The following is a 16,788-nucleotide window of genomic DNA, read 5'->3' on the forward strand; positions in this document are numbered from 1 at the left end:
GGCTAACTTTTGGTTGTTTGTAGTTAGTTGGAAATGTAAGGTTATAACCTTCTTTTTGCTAGTGAAGTTGTATAAATATCTATCGAAACAGGTTAATGTTGTTTTGTTATGTACAGTAGTAAACAGTTGTGTTATCAGGTTTAGTTTCTTTTATGATAGTGTTGTATGTTGAGTGGTTGCAGAAAAGAGAGAAAAAAAAAACAGGTTTTGTTTATCTATCGTACCGAAAGGTAACGTCACTTATTCGGTTAAAACTAACCGAGTAAGGGGTGTTACATATCAAAAGAAAGGGCATGTAATAAAGTCGAAACAGATAATCATGAAAGGAACAAGCAATATCTAAGTGTTTCATCAATGGAAGATGAAGAGGGCGCGCATAAGAATTACTTTCTACCAGGATTGATCCTTTGAAATTTCAGCCTTGCCCCAGAATTTATTGGAAGTGATTGCAAAATTCAGGCATCTTTATGAAATCCATCTGAAACAGAAAAAAAAGAAAAAAAAAAACAACAAAGCTGGTACATGTTCCATATTAGGAAACTCTTAAGATTCATTGTGCTGCAGTTATGGTGATGCTGACACCTAAACAACAACACCCGATTTTAAGTCATATTCTCCATCCTGCCCAATGAATTTCTTCTGAAGAACCTTCTCAAGCTCTGACTTGTCAAAGTCCTTGGCATTTTCAGCAGCATGAGCTTCCGCTAAGTCATAATGTGGATGGTGCTGGGGATGATGGGGAGGACTCCAACAAATGAGCCAGGGGGGCGTTGAATTTGTAACACCCACCTTTTTATTCCCTATTAATATATATATAAGACTTTTACTTCTAAGACTTTTAGAAAACCGACCTATTAATATATATATAAGTTTCGCGCCTAACTTCTTTTACTTCTCGATATGATCAATCGTTGTGAAATATATTTTGAGTAGTGAATGAAAATAGTGTTATTACAATATATATAGTATTCTCAAAGTCCGTTTGTGAAGACCGGGCTTCAAATAAAAGTTCGTACACGTTTTACATTGAGTTCAACGTTTGAGTTAAAAAAAAATAAAAAAATACTTTTCATGTCCTCTGGATCTTGCTCAATAGTCACGCTTTGAACCCCGATACCTACACGAATGGATAAGAAGCGTATTAAATCAAGATGAGACGATCGACGAAATCACATAACATCAAACACGCCTATCAAACGACGACTCACGTTTTCCTAACGACAGTTGTACTTGGTGAACGTCTTTTTAAACGACAAGACATAATATTCTTGCCATTTTAGGCATAAGGAATGATTGAAATGACGACTTGCCTCATTTGGCAAAAAGTCCATGACCCTTGGACAATACATTTTCTTCCTGAACCAAGCTTCTAACCATGTAAAACCATGCATCATTTCCTCTATAAATACCACACTATTTCATGATCTACCCTTTTGATTCACCATCCAAAATCTCTAAACAAAGTTCTTTTCAAGAAAAGATGCATATAAGTGTTTGAAGAAGAGGAGTTTAAGTTCCTACACACTACCTTCTTCTTCTCCTTTTTGTCAAGGTAAATTCTCCTAACAATTATTTTTACTGCATAGTCATTTTTATACTACATTCAAAGCATGAACATTAGAAGCTTCCCATGTCAAACACCAAATTTTGTATGCCTTTTTCCTTAATAGTTTCCTTATCAATCATGCATATGACTTTTTATAGAATAGCTTTTGTCTCACCAAAAGAAAACTAGGACAAAAGAAATCAAATAAGCAATGCCCAAATTCTGAGACGAAGTACGAAAATAATAACAAACTTGTTAGGAAGCCTATCTTGCGGGTGATGAAGCAGCCGAATTTCCTGATTTTCTGTCAGCCAATGGCGCCGGTGCCGGCGTTCCGGCGACTTTCTGGCGGCTGTCCGGTGGTTCACTGTGAAAACTAACCTCCTTCGACCATGTTTTCACGATCTATCCAAATCTACACTTTTTAAGACTTAATTGTTAGTTGTAAACCCTCAAATTAAGAAAACTAGTGTTTACACCCGTGCTATGCATGGAGCATATAATTTTTAAATAATGAATATAAATTTTAATGAAATATAGAAACTAAGAATTAAAACACTATAAAGATTTATAAAAATATAAATGTGATTATAAATAAAACATTTATACTAAATGAAGAATTTATTCATCATCTGTAAATGAAATATTTGATATTCGGCAATCAGTTTTATACAATTTTAATTTATGATATAAGTGGAGTAAAATAAATGACAAATAAGAGATGTATGACTAATGATCGAAGAGTATGAGTTAGTTAGAATAAGATACTGCATTAAAGAACCTGTTATTTGATTACCAATTAAAGAGGAAAATTAGAAAACAACATAACTCATAGCTATTGACATTTGAATGAATATACCAATATTTGATACACAAAAAAAATGTGATTCAGGACATAACTAAATTTACCATACAACAATTTCATTAAAATGAATATAAGAATTAAAAATTTTATTTTATTTTTCTCAAGTTATTATCTAATATAAATACATTATATAAAAACGGGCCCAAAATATGGTTCTACATCCATAAGATATCAGTCCAAATAGATTAAAAGAATGGCCTATATGAAAATGGTAAATTTAGCCCAAATAAGAAATTGCAGGCCCAGACTTTGCCATATATTTAAGCCAATATCATCAACCTAAAATATTGTGAGAAATAAATTAACTAATCTTATCTTAGGTTTTTAACAACTTAATAATATAAGAATAGTGAATTAGGTAATTAACTAATCTTATTTTACTCAATTAGATTTTTTAATCCGCCAAAAAATAATTAACCTTCCTCCTCCATTTTCTGTCACCGAGATTACATCTCCCTCAACCCTAGCAGCGCGATTTTTCCGCCGATTACATCCACCAACACCGAAACCAACGATTACCTCCATCACCGCCACGAATGACTCCCCCCTCCGCTGACTACATCATCCTCCATTCGGCAAAATACAACTCTCAAAAACCCTAACGGATTTCAGCCTACAAATCCAACAGTTTCTCTCGCCCTCTCAACTTGGATTCTGAACGAATTAAAGGTAAAAATTTCGGTCTTGTTTCATGAATTTTAAAGGATTCGTAATTGATTTAGATTTCCAATCCGTTCTCATAGAACACACAAACATGTTTTTCTACACTCGCAGATATGTTGAAAGGGCGCCCATGAAAGCGGTGGATTGTCAAATGGATTCGTGACTGAACCTCGGGCATAAACTGCAAAAGGTAACAAAATTCCTTTTCCCAACCATAGAAGAATTATTTTTTTGTAGATGATAGTCACATATTGGTAAAACCTACACAGATCTGAGAAAAAAAATCGAGAGCATTCATACTTGGCTTTAAACACCTGGCTAGAAACGAATACCAACTTCAACAGACATAAATCACTTGTTTTTTCAAAGCATGTTTACATATATATCACAACAGGCTTCACAGATTGTAAAAAGTCATATCTGTGTCAAATTATAGTCCAAATAGAGAACTTTAATTATTGCTAAATAAGTACCTGAAATTGAATGGGTAAAGTTCTGAGATGCCAAACTCTTTAGTACTGTGGATTTTTTTAATTACTTCATTGATTCAGAGCTAATAATTGAATCCAAAACAGATTCTAGAATAATATGAAGCTCAACAGAAACAAAATATAAGAAAATAGTGAGGAATAATGGATACTTGATGTGCTGATATTTTATATGTTTATAACACCACATAAACCAAGATTACCTTTCAGTTCATCCTTGGCTTCCAGAACCCTAAATCTTGCTAAATGGGCTTTAAAATGGAAATTAGGTATTACTGTTGGGCTTGTAACAAAAAAACCATTTATCACCAATTTTCAAGCAACCCCAAAAAAGATCTTACAATTTTTGTAGTAAGTTATTCTATACATCCTTATATAAATGGTTATAAATCTACTATTGTGGTACTAATCTAAAGTAAGTTATTGAATAACATACTATAATATTAGTAAACCAAACTAAGAAATCTTCATATTGCAACTGGAGCTCTATAAGCAGAATGCCTACAACTTGTGGAAATAAGCAGATAAGTGTTGTAACTCTTACTGAGATTTAAACTTTCAATTCTTAAAATTTTGTATTACATGTCTTTCAGTTCTTAAATGTTCCAAATGGGATTTCGCTGAACTTGTTTTCACATGTCTTTGTATTTTTCAATGCTTACATCCAATTGAAGAACCAATATTAATATTTGATTGATAAGTATATAAGTACATAAACTTGAATAAGATGTATGTTGTTATGCCTAACACTTTTGTATTACATGTCTTTATTAAATTAATTAAATGGTTCCAAAGGGGATTTAACTGATCCCAAACTTTATGTATGTCTTTAGCTTCTTCAATGCTTACATCCAATTTAGACGATGTACTAATATTGGCCTTGTAAAGGTTGTAAAATATGACATGCCAGAATAGTCTTTTAAAAAAGTTGTTGAGAACTTAAAAGAGAATTCCATTATTTGATGCACAAATTGTGTCTGCATGGTAATTGCATATCTGTAATGCAAAATCGAACAACTTTTCTTTTAGTTGTGTTGTCCTTAAACAAACTATAACTAACTATAAACCAGTTGGTCTTCAATTTTACAATGAAGACATAAAATGAGGGTATAGATTCCTTCAATTGGATGTAAGCATTGGTAGATTTGTTTCACTCCATTTTTAAAAGTTTGTCTCTAGAACTAAATCTGAAATTATGCATCTGATATTGCAGGTTTTGCGTTTTAGGATTAAGGTGAATCTTATTATAAGCCAACTTATGATAGGCATGCCATGAGAGAGAAGACACTTCAAATTCATTAGAAAAAGAGGTTGGTGATTGAAACTGACACTTTCACTACAAATTTAATAGTTTTATCTCACATAGATATTTTTTCACTGTTTAAGCTCTAGTTCTTTTGGAATAAACACTATCATTAGTTAAATTTTTTATTAGTAACTCAGTTTCATTTAAGATTGATGTCATTAAGTACATAAATATTAAGGGCACAGCCTGAAAGTAAAAAATACACTTGGAATTAAAGGATTACATAAAACAAAACAAAGATCATTAAACTGAAGCAAGTACACCATAGAATGCTCATATCATGTTCTGCCAACAAAACCTGTTTCTCAAAAAAGATAATCTGAGCATTCCACTCTGCCATTTAATCAAAATGTAGGAATCCATGGTACAAAACCACCAACAATGACTCAAAAATCTAATACTACTTGTTGACTTTTTTATTCTTGTTCTTCTGAGAGCTGAAAATATCATCATAGCTATTAAAATCATTCTCCAAGCACCTCTTAACAGATCCTTCAATGTTGCACTCATGATTAATCTCATTTGTTACACTTGACAAATCTGGAGTAACAAAGCTTTTCTGAGAAACCTGAAATAATAATAATAAAAGAAATTCAATCAGACATCAATCCATATAAATAAGAATTGTTACTATATTGCAAAACCTCAACACAAAATATGATTACCTCTGAAAGATCAGAACCAAAGATGAGATCAGATAACTTTAATTCTCTCTTAGCTTCTTGAGAACCAAGCTTTAGGGGGGTTACTTCTCAACAACATGAGGATTATAGCACACTTTGTTCACTGTATGTGGATAAGATTTGTAATACTCCAGCTAATTTCTGAATTGGAGCTTGAACAACACACTCTGCCCCACCAACTTCTTTTCAATTTCTTTAGCAATGTCCTCTATTGGCAAAACCTGCAATTTAAGTGATTTTAGTAAGAGCTACTAAAGATTAAAAGCAAAAAGAATAAATGCATCATATCAATATTTTAAATAACAAACCTGATTATCAGCCCCTACAAATTCATAAACCTTTTTTCCTATCAGTTGGATCCCCTTCCTATCCCACACTAAAACTGAAGTGTTGCTTGTATCATCAACAATATTGACAATAAATTTATGCCTGCATAAGATACATATTAAAAATATGTTACTTAGCAAAAATTATACTTACTGAAGTCTGCTTCAATATTCTTATGATAAAAATACAATGCTATCATACCTTCTATAAGCATGGGAATAAGTGCTCTTACATACTGAACAGTAAAACTTATTATCCTCTGCCTCAACCTTCTTGAAACAGGTCTTACATGACATGTAATACCATGTATCATAATGTGATTCCACAGATACAATCTTTCCAAAAATCCAATATAACCCATCCTGTGAATAAATGGCAGAAAGGAACTAATATAGTTTAAGACAGTATTATTAACAAAATAAGTCAAGGTAAACTTATTCATTTCAGTTGAAAAATAAGTATTTAATACCTCTAGACATTCTAAATCCTCAAGAGACTTCACTGTAAGATTATCAAACTCACTACTCATGTTTGGTCCAACTGGACCCAAAGAACCATTGCGAATAAATCTCTCATCACCTTCAATCCTATATAAATATCATCCAAAAATCAGTTGACAATAAGATAATAAGTGAAGGGGGTTGGCAGCGGAAGCGTGCATGAATTTACCGATCATATGAATTTGATCTATTTAGCAGATTATTTAGACAAATTCTATTCGCGTAATTATCACATGTATCATGCTCATAACTTGAATTAAAAACATGCTTTAGCACATAAAATCCCTAAAACATGCTTACTACGGAATTAGCCAATTTACCTCGTAGATTCAATTAAGAATCGATGATGGCTTGCTCCGTCTCCACGTGAAGATCTTCAATACAAGACCTCGGATCTTCTGACTGGTGTCCCGGACTATACGCTGATATTTGTGTGGGCAAATCTCACCAACGTACTAGGACTCGAATAATGGAAGACAGAAACTGCTCACGGAGGAAGCACAAATTTCGAGCTCTCTCTTTCTAGAGGGGGACGAAAATTTTGTATTCAAAAAGTGATTTCTGTCTCCTTTATTCTCCTATTTATATTAAGTCACACATTGGGCCCAGTCAGGGATCTAAGGAAGAATTTGAAACAGGCCTCACCCAATTAGCTTTTTACTAATTAAATTGAACCCACAATTTAATATAAGCTTATATTGAAATATTACGAGCAGCCACTACAGAAGTAATATTGCACTGCCTTCCAAATCCGAAATTACAAGTATTTCGGGTTTCCTTTAATTGCATTTGATTTATTTCCCGCGCTTAAGATAGAAACATCCATTAATTAATTAATGTCTGCTATAGACTTAATTAATTAACATATATATCGAATTCCAAGAGTGGACTTAGCAAGAAACTCTTATTTATTATTCATAGAGTAATTAAACTCCAACTAGCTAGGTTCCGAATAATAAAACCTTGTTTCGAGCTCCTCTTGTGGACGTTATCAAACGAGACTCTCATCGCGCACGTTTCAACATAATAGCAATCCTAGCACCTCTAGATAATGATCACCGCTACCCAATATACCTGGATTGTTGGGTTACGAAAAACCTGCACCCGTGGTAAGTCAAAGTAGTGGATACTCAATATCGTATGCTCAATGCTAACGTACATTGATTAAGAAATTAATTATCAAGACCTCGTCTTTCAGTAGATAGCATAAAGACTCGTCTTGCTGTTAGATCCATTCAGTGCTATACCACACCAACGTCATCTTATTTCAATAAGGCTTAGAAATAATCGGACTGACATTGCAACCTTTCGCGATAGGTAGTCTAGGCCTATCTAGGTTGTGAAATTCTTATTTTTCTTTGTTTAGAACTGACCGTGTTACCTTAAATTGGACGACGCCCACAATCGGTCTACTAAAACAAAGACTTAGACTTTGTTACGTTTGCTTATACATTTAAATATGCAATAAACAACCATTAAATGTAAAACATAACAACATTATGACTAAAATAATCTGTTGTATTTATTGGAAAATAACCATTAGAGTTTTACAGTATGCAATCACTCGAAAGATGATTTCTAGTATACAAAACCCTAACAATCTCCCACTTATACTCAAAACAGCTTTCGAGTATACAAAATGGTAGTGCACACGTCTAAATTTCTCCCACTTATACTGAAAGCGAGTTGAGGTCTTGAATGAGTCAAACTCTCATCCCTTCAGCGTGGCACTCGAACGGTTTCACCGCCAAAGCCTTTGTAAAATGATCTGCCAGGTTGTTCTCTGACGCAATCTTGACCACTTTTATGTCTCCTCAGCACCAGAATTGTGACAATAAATGGTGATGTTCTTGGGCAGATTCGAAACCACACCTAAATCCATAAGGAAGTTCTTGAACCATACAGCCTCTTTTGCAGCCTCCAAAGCGGCCACATACTCGGCTTCCATGGTCGAGTCCGCGATGCATTTCTGATTCACACTCTTCCAAATTACGGCTCCACCTCCTAAGGTGAACACATATCCTGAAGTAGATTTTCTCGAGTCCTGATCAGCTTGAAAGTCTGAGTCAGTATATCCCAAAGGGCATAGCTCGACTGCATTGTAAACTAGAGCATAGTCCTTAGTCCGTTTAAGGTACTTGAGTATGTTCTTTACGGCAGTCCAATGTCCTTGGCCTGGATTCGACTGATATCTTGCCACCATGCCAACAGCAAAGCAAATATCAGGTCTAGTACAAAGCATAGCATACATGAGACTTCTAACTGTCGAAGCATATGGAATCCTTCTCATTTCCTGTATCTCAGACGGCGTTTTAGGGCACATCTCTTGAGATAAATGGATGACATGTCTAAAAGGTAAGAAACCTTTCTTGGCATTCTGCATGCTAAAACGACTAAGTACTGTTTTGATGTAAGATTCTTGAGATAAGCACAACATCTTCTTCTCTCGATTCCGAAGAACCTTGATCCCGATGATGTGTCCTGCATCTCTCATATCCTTCATCTCGAACTGGCTTGATAACCATGTTCGAACTGATGACAACATCTTTTTATTGTTTCCAATTAGAAGAATGTCATCTACATATAAAACAAAGAACACTACATTCCCTATCAACTTTCTTATACACGTAGCTTTCACTTGGGCACTTTTCGAATCCAAACTTGCAAACAGTCTGATCGAAACATTGGTTCCACGATCTAGATGCTTACTTGAGGCCATAAATGGCCTTCTTAAGCTTCCAAACCATGTGTTCTTTGCCCTTTATGGCATATCCTTCGGGTTGTTCCATGTAGATGGTCTTCTCAAGACTGTCGTTTAGAAACGCAGTCTTAACGTCCATCTGCCATACATCCCAATCCATATAAGCTGCAACAGACAACAGTATCTGGATCGATTTGAGCATGGCCACTGGGGAGAAGGTCTCATCATAATCGATGCCTCCCTTTTGGGTATACCCCTTGGCCACTAGTCTTGCTTTGAAGACTTTAACTCGTCCATCGGATCCACGTTTACGTTTATATATCCACTTGCTCCCAATGGCAGTACAGCCTTCGGGTAGGACGGACAAATCGTAGACGTATTTGTTTATCATAGATTGTAGTTCCGAATACATTTCTTTCACCCATTCGCAGTGATCGACATCTGCCAGCGCTTCCACAAAGTTCCAGGGATCTAATACATTGCTGTCCGAGGAGTGATCCATAGATTCCCCCAAACCAATGTATCTGTTGGGCTCATGTGAGACCCTCCTACTGCGGCGCGGCACTACAATATTTTGAGTAGAAGTTGAAGTTTCGGGAATTGTTTGTACACTTGGTACTTGTTCTTGGTTAATGGAACTTGTGACAGAAGTTAGCTCATCAAGAGTCACTTCACTGCTGGGTTTATGATTCATTACATAGTCTTCCTCTAAGAATGTCGCGTGAGTGCTCACAATGACTTTCTTATCTCGGAGACTAAAGAATTCATAACCTTTCGTCCATTTGGGGTATACTATAAACAAACATACATCCGTCCTAGATCCTAGCTTAGTTGGATCCTTTTCCAATACATGAGCCGGGAAACCCCAAACCTTGAGATGTGCTAGATTGGGCTTACGCCCAGTCCACAACTCATATGGAGTTTTAGGTACGGATTTTGATGGTAAATTGTCTAAAATGTGACTTGCAGAAAGCAAGGCATGTCCCCAAAACGAAATAGGCAGACGTGCATAACTCATCATCGATCGAACCATATTTAACAAGGTCATGTTCCTTCTTTCAGCCACGCCGTTCTGCTGGGGCGTGCCCGACGCAGTCAGTTGGGATTCAATACCCGACTCCGATAAGTAGTCCAAAAATTCGGCACTGAGGTATTCGCCTCCACGATCAGATCGTAGGCTTTTGATATTCTTTCCATGATACTTCTCCACAAGAGTCTTAAAGTCTTTAAACTTGTCAAAAGACTCTGACTTGTGACGCATCAAATAGACATATCCAATTTTAGAGAAGTCATCAATAAATGTGATGAAGTATCGAAAACCACCTCTTGCCTCCGTTGACATTGGTCCACATACATCGGAATGAACGAGCTCAAGTACTTCCTTGGCCCTATTGCCCTTAGCCTTAAAAGGCCTCTTGGTCATCTTGCCTTCTAAGCATGACTCACACTTATGAAAAGGTTCCTCCTCTAGACCTTTAATAAGATCTTGTTGAACAAGAGAATGGATCCTCCTTTCATTTGCATGACCAAGTCTAAGGTGCCATAAGTACGTTTCGTTCATTGAACTTGAAGGTTCCTTTTGTTTCTTTGAAATTTTCGATGTTGTATTGAGTTCTGATTTGCGATTATTAAACTGTGTAGAAGTGATTGTGTACAGATTATTTTCCATGATACCACGACAGATATAAGAACCATCTTTCTTAATAACGCAGTTGTCATTAAAAGAAATCGGATATCCATCATAAACCAATTTAGAAACAAAAATTAAATTTCTTCAAAAAGAAGGTATCAACAAAACATTCTTCAAAATCAAAAATCTATCACTAGTAAAACGCAAATAAATTTCTCCCACTGCAACGGCTGCCACTTTGATAGCGTCGCCCAGCTGGACTTCGATCTCACGATCATGTAGCCATCTTGTCACCTGCATTAAGTCAGGATCAAAATAAATATGACCAGTGGCTCCTGTGTCAATAACCCAAGTGCAAATTGATGTCGAAGTCAAACAAGACTCGACAACTAGAGTCTGGTGCATACCTGTAGCCTTACCTCGTTTAGGACAGTCTGGCTTCCAATGCCCCTTCTCTCCACACTTGAAACACTTCCTCGTGGGCTTCTTGTTAGCCCTATTCTTCTTTCCCTTAGCTATCTTGGCCGGTCCTAAGTTCGGTGCCTGCCTTTTTCCTTTGCTAGGCTTTATGCCAGAGGAACGAGGCATCGAAATCATCATGGCCACCTTAGCCTGGACCATAAGGTCCTCTGCCGACTGAAGTTCAGTCAACAGCTCTGCCAAGGTGTAATTCCTTTTGTTCATCTCGAAGTTGAGCTTGAACTGTTGGAAGCTAGGGGGAAGACTTTGAAGGATGATAGTCACCTGGGACTCGGGATCGATCGTCTCTCCCAATACCTCAATTTGGTTGAGGTGGCCCATTATCTCGAGGACGTAGTCCCTCACAGACGAGCCTTCCTTCATTGTCTTCGACATGATACTCCGAAAGGCTTGAGACTTAGCCGTTCGATTCTGAGTACCAAAAAGATTTTTGAGATTCTGCATAATCTCGACGGTTGTTTCCATGGCTGAATGTTGATGCTTGAGTACCGAAGACATAGAAGCCAACATGTAGCACTTAGCCATCTCATTCGCCTTATGCCACCGTCTGTGTGCATCTTTGACTCCTGCCGCAGCGTTAGCCGGCGGCACTGGAGGTCGCGGGGTGGTGAGCACAAAGATGTACTCATCTGCTGTGAGAATGATGTCCAAATTTTGTTTCCATTCTATGTAATTTTAGCCCTCGAGTTTATTTTCTTTGAGAATTGTAGAAAGAGGATTGAACGACATATTGACGATTTGATTTGCACTGCAAAACAGAGTATTTTACTATTGTCATAAACTTATGTAAGAAGTTTGATTAGATTAACCATAAAACTTTTCAAAATCTTACAATTGTAAAATTAAAATTTTGTACCCTCCAGAGAAAGTCAATACGCATTAAAATCTTACAATTTTACTGGTCACAACACCGACGAATAGTCTAGAGACCACAGAGTGGCATGGCCGCCAAATGTTGCCTAAGCAAGACCATCTCTTTAGCATTACAGAGTCTCGTTTCTACAACACACTCCCATAACAATGCTTATGTGTTGCTAACAAGATCAAGCTATCTCATAAATTCTGTGTGAACTTCTGAATCTCGTAGTTTCTTAGGATTATTGTCCCCACAGAGCTGGTGGCGATAATATTGGAAACCACAATCTAGTTCATACTATTTATATTTGAGAAGTCCACACTCATGAACTTGCTATTTTCTTAGGATTATTGTCCCCACAGAGCAGGTGGCGATAATATTAGAAAAATGCTTCATAAATTGCAGACCAATTGATGAAGACCATATACAAACGTTGAGTTCGTAATTATAGCTTAGATATTTTGGGTTATGGTTTTACTTTAATTATCCTTAGTCTTGAGGCAGTTTAATGCTTAATTAAATTCTGTTGGTATTTAATCTACTGGATAATTAAATCTTTAGATTAATGTTGTTATCTTCCTTTAGGAAATTGTTGATCTAGAATTTAATTCTTATTCATGTCTACTATAAGATTTGTCTAAAATAAATAAATTATTTAATTCTTAATAAGACATGAAAAATTAAATTCAAACATGTTCAAGATTATGAAGAGATATTTCATTATTTAATGTATTCATACATATCTATCCTTTTTAGGATCTTAGATATATAAATATTAGGAAACTATTAAAATATTCTTATCCATATCATCTAGGTATCAAAATAATATTATTTATTTCCATAGATATAGAAAATAATAAAAATATTCCTTAAATCTAGATAAATATTATGAAACTATTAAATTATTCTCATCTATATCATCTAGGAATAAAATAATATTATTTATTTCCATAGATACAAATAATAATAAAAATATTCCTAAAATCTAGACAAATCTTGCAAAAAGATTTTATTTTCATTAAATAATAATATTTTAATGATATCTTTTAATAAAATAATTAAATAATCATTAAAATAATCATTCATCGTTATCTCATCGTACGAGGTTCGAACGAACGATGAACGATGAAGATCCGACGAATTCGTCATTGGATCACGACGCATGAAGCGTCTCGGCCAGCAGCGCATGATTGCGCACATGCTCTCGGCCGCCTGGCTAGACCACCGGCTCGTCGGTGTCTCGGCAGCTCTCAGCCAGCGAGACGCGCACAGGCGCCTCAGCTCTCGGCCAGCCGCTAAGTCCGTCTCGATGTCGTGGCTCGTCGGGTGCCGCGACTCTCGGCCAACAGCGCGCACGACTGCTTTGCTATCGTCCGTCTCGTCCCTCCCGAGCCTGGATTCTCCTCTCGTCTCGGCACACGTCGCGCCTTATGGCGCACACGTCTCGGCCACGACTGGAGCTTCGTCTCGGGAAGCCTTCCGCCTAGGGTTGGCCTGGTGTCTCGCGGTGTCTCGGTGGTTCTCGGACTAACCACCACTCCGCGCCAGTCACCGCCGCGTCGACCTCGACCCGGGTTCTGTCTGGTGCGTGTGGTCTCGGCCGGCGGCGCGCACGAGCCCCCACTCGTCTGCGCGTCGCCCCGTGATCACGGCTCCCGGCTCCCACTGTCTCGACACCCCTACCTCGATCGCTCGTGGTGCGTTCGAGCAATTCAAGTTCTTTGATTCGATAGTTCTTGAGTTCATCATGCATAAAATTAAACAAAAACACCAAGAACATGCTTCGCAATCAAATAACACATGCATACATGAATTTCGTGAAATTTAAATCCAAATAATCAGAGCCAAAACCTGGCTCTGATACCAATTGAAGGGGGTTGGCAGCGGAAGCGTGCATGAATTTACCGATCATATGAACTTGATCCATTTAGCAGATTATTTAGACAAATTCTATTCGCGTAATTATCACATGTATCATGCTCATAACTTGAATTAAAAACATGTTTTAGCACATAAAATCCCTAAAACATGCTTACTACGGAATTAGCCAATTTACCTCGTAGATTCAATTAAGAATCGATGATGGCTTGCTCCGTCTCCACGTGAAGATCTTCAATACAAGACCTCGGATCTTTTGACTGGTGTCCCGGACTATACGCTGATATTTGTGTGGGCAAATCTCAGCAACGTACTAGGACTCGAATAATGGAAGACAGAAACTGCTCACGGAGGAAGCACAAATTTCGAGCTCTCTCTTTCTAGAGGGGGACGAAAATTTTGTGTATTCAAAAAGTGATTTCTGTCTCCTTTATTCTCCTATTTATATTAAGTCACACATTGGGCCCAGTCAGGGATCTAAGGAAGAATTTGGAACAGGCCTCACCCAATTAGCTTTTTACTAATTAAATTGAACCCACAATTTAATATAAGCTTATATTGAAATATTACGAGCAGCCACTACAGAAGTAATATTGCACTGCATTCCAAATCCGAAATTACAAGTATTCCGGGTTTCCTTTAATTGCATTTGATTTATTTCCCGCGCTTAAGATAAAGCATCCATTAATTAATTAATGTCTGCTATAGACTTAATTAATTAACATATTTCGAATTCCAAGAGTGGACTTAGCAAGAAACTCTTATTTATTATTCATAGAGTAATTAAACTCCAACTAGCTAGGTTCCGAATAATAAAACCTTGTTTCGAGCTCCTCTTGTGGATGTTATCAAACGAGACTCTCCTTGCGCACGTTTCAACATAATAGCAATCCTAGCACCTCTAGATAATGATCACCGCTACCCAATATACATGGATTGTTGGGTTACGAAAAACCCGCACCTGTGGTAAGTCAAAGTAGTGGATACTCAATATCGTATGCTCAATGCTAACGTACATTGATTAAGAAATTAATTATCAAGACCTCGTCTTTCAGTAGATAGCATAAAGACTCGTCTTGCTGTTAGATCCATTCAGTGCTATACCACACCAACGTCATCTAATTTCAATAAGGCTTAGAAATAATCGGACTGACATTGCAACCTTTCGCTATAGGTAGTCTAGGCCTATCTAAGTTGTGAAATTCTTATTTTTCTTTGTTTAGAACTGACCGTGTTACCTTAAATTGGACGACGGCCACAACCGGTCTACTAAAACAAAGACTTAGACTTTGTTACATTTGCTTATACATTTAAATATGCAATAAACAACCATTAAATGTAAAACATAACAATATTATGACAAAAATAATTTGTTGTATTTATTGGAAAATAACCATTAGAGTTTTACAGTATGCAATCACTCGAAAGGTGATTTCTAGTATACAAAACCCTAACAATAAGAGACTACAAAGCTGTAAAACATATTCATTTTAAAAAATGTAACAACTATAGTACAACTAATAGCTTATACCTTTTCCTAAAATCAGTAACTTCATCTAATTTTGGATTAATTAGAACCTTTGATGCTTGAAAGTGTGTTGATATTCTCATTTCACCTAAAACATAAAAACACAATTGATGAATACAGTTATGTCAGATAAACAAAGAAGAAAAAACAACAACAAAGAGACAAATATTAGAGAAATGAAACCTCTATATAAATTAGGCTTGCATATTTGAACAATAACAATCGGAATAGTTCCTTCACTCTTTTTGAAATCAGAGAGATAGGAATCAACATTTGATTCCCAAATTGTACAAAAGACTTTATTATGCATGTACACACAATAAAAGTGTTAACTTTCAGACAACTGGAGTAAAATAATAAACTTTATACTCTTCATAAGTTTTTGGGTGCATCATATAATGCTTACAACTTATTGTTCATCACTAATTTCAATCTCAATAAGCCTATACTTAGATTGATTGAGAACTCTTCCTGGATTAGTGATAACACTAATAACATCTGTTAAAAAAAGAAATCAGAAACCAACCTATGTAATGAGTATTAAAAAGAAACATATTACAACATAGAATTTAAATTCTTACCAAAAAAGGATGTATCATCATAGTGTCTCATTTGTAAAATTTCAGGAAATGGCTTGAAAGAAAATATCTTTCTAGGAAAAGCCAAATCTTTGACCTCAAAGATCTCAGTGTAGCTATTCATTACCAGCCTAAATTGATGGTTTGTTGCTTTGTTTTTAAGAGTGTTACTCTGCACCAAGAAGTTTTTTATATAAAAGACACCCCCTTCCCTAATTTGAAAGGCCATCTTTTGCATAATGTTATTAGTGAATGATGCTTGAATTCTTGTCCCCTATAAGACAAAAGTCATAAGTACATTAGTTACATTTATACTGCAATAAAAGGCTACTTGTTTGGTAGAAAAATAGATCATACCTCATTATCATGCAAAACACACTCTAGGTTGTTATCATTTTTATCCTCTGGAACCCCTTCATACCTACAGACACATCTTACTTTAATGGTGGAGGTGGTGATTGCCTTTGAAAGATTGGTTAAGCAGGTTACAAAAGGAGCCATTACTACACAATCTGTTGAATTAGATGGAATTGAAATATTGTCAGAAGATGAAACACTTAGTCCACTTATCATTCACATCAACCAATAACAATATAATCTTGATTTTTGCAGAAATAGTGAAACAAACAGAGAGACATCTGTGAAAGCAAGAAGATGCCAAGAAGATCAATCAGCAAATGGTAAAACACTCAGGTATCTAACACAATCCCTACTGAATTTAAACAATTGAAATGAAGAAAAAACTACCAAAAATCAAGC

The 16,788-nt window shown here is 36.2% G+C and overlaps 1 protein-coding gene across 1 annotated transcript; it reads right to left on the minus strand.

Annotated features, from left to right (window-relative positions):
- Positions 1-5,268: 5,268 nt before the first annotated feature.
- LOC121766799 lies at positions 5,269-16,530 on the minus strand. Its single transcript, XM_042163042.1, has 9 exons — positions 16,387-16,530; positions 16,033-16,303; positions 15,455-15,539; positions 6,348-6,465; positions 6,080-6,240; positions 5,860-5,980; positions 5,718-5,772; positions 5,534-5,616; positions 5,269-5,436 (listed from the first exon to the last, which is right to left on the minus strand). The coding sequence occupies exons 1-9, from the start codon at positions 16,528-16,530 to the stop codon at positions 5,269-5,271; spliced, it is 1,206 nt and encodes a 401-aa protein (XP_042018976.1).
- Between the last annotated feature and the right edge of the window lie 258 nt (positions 16,531-16,788).

This window comes from Salvia splendens, chromosome 15, assembly GCF_004379255.2.
Source record: "Salvia splendens isolate huo1 chromosome 15, SspV2, whole genome shotgun sequence".
Lineage (NCBI taxonomy): Eukaryota > Viridiplantae > Streptophyta > Magnoliopsida > Lamiales > Lamiaceae > Salvia > Salvia splendens.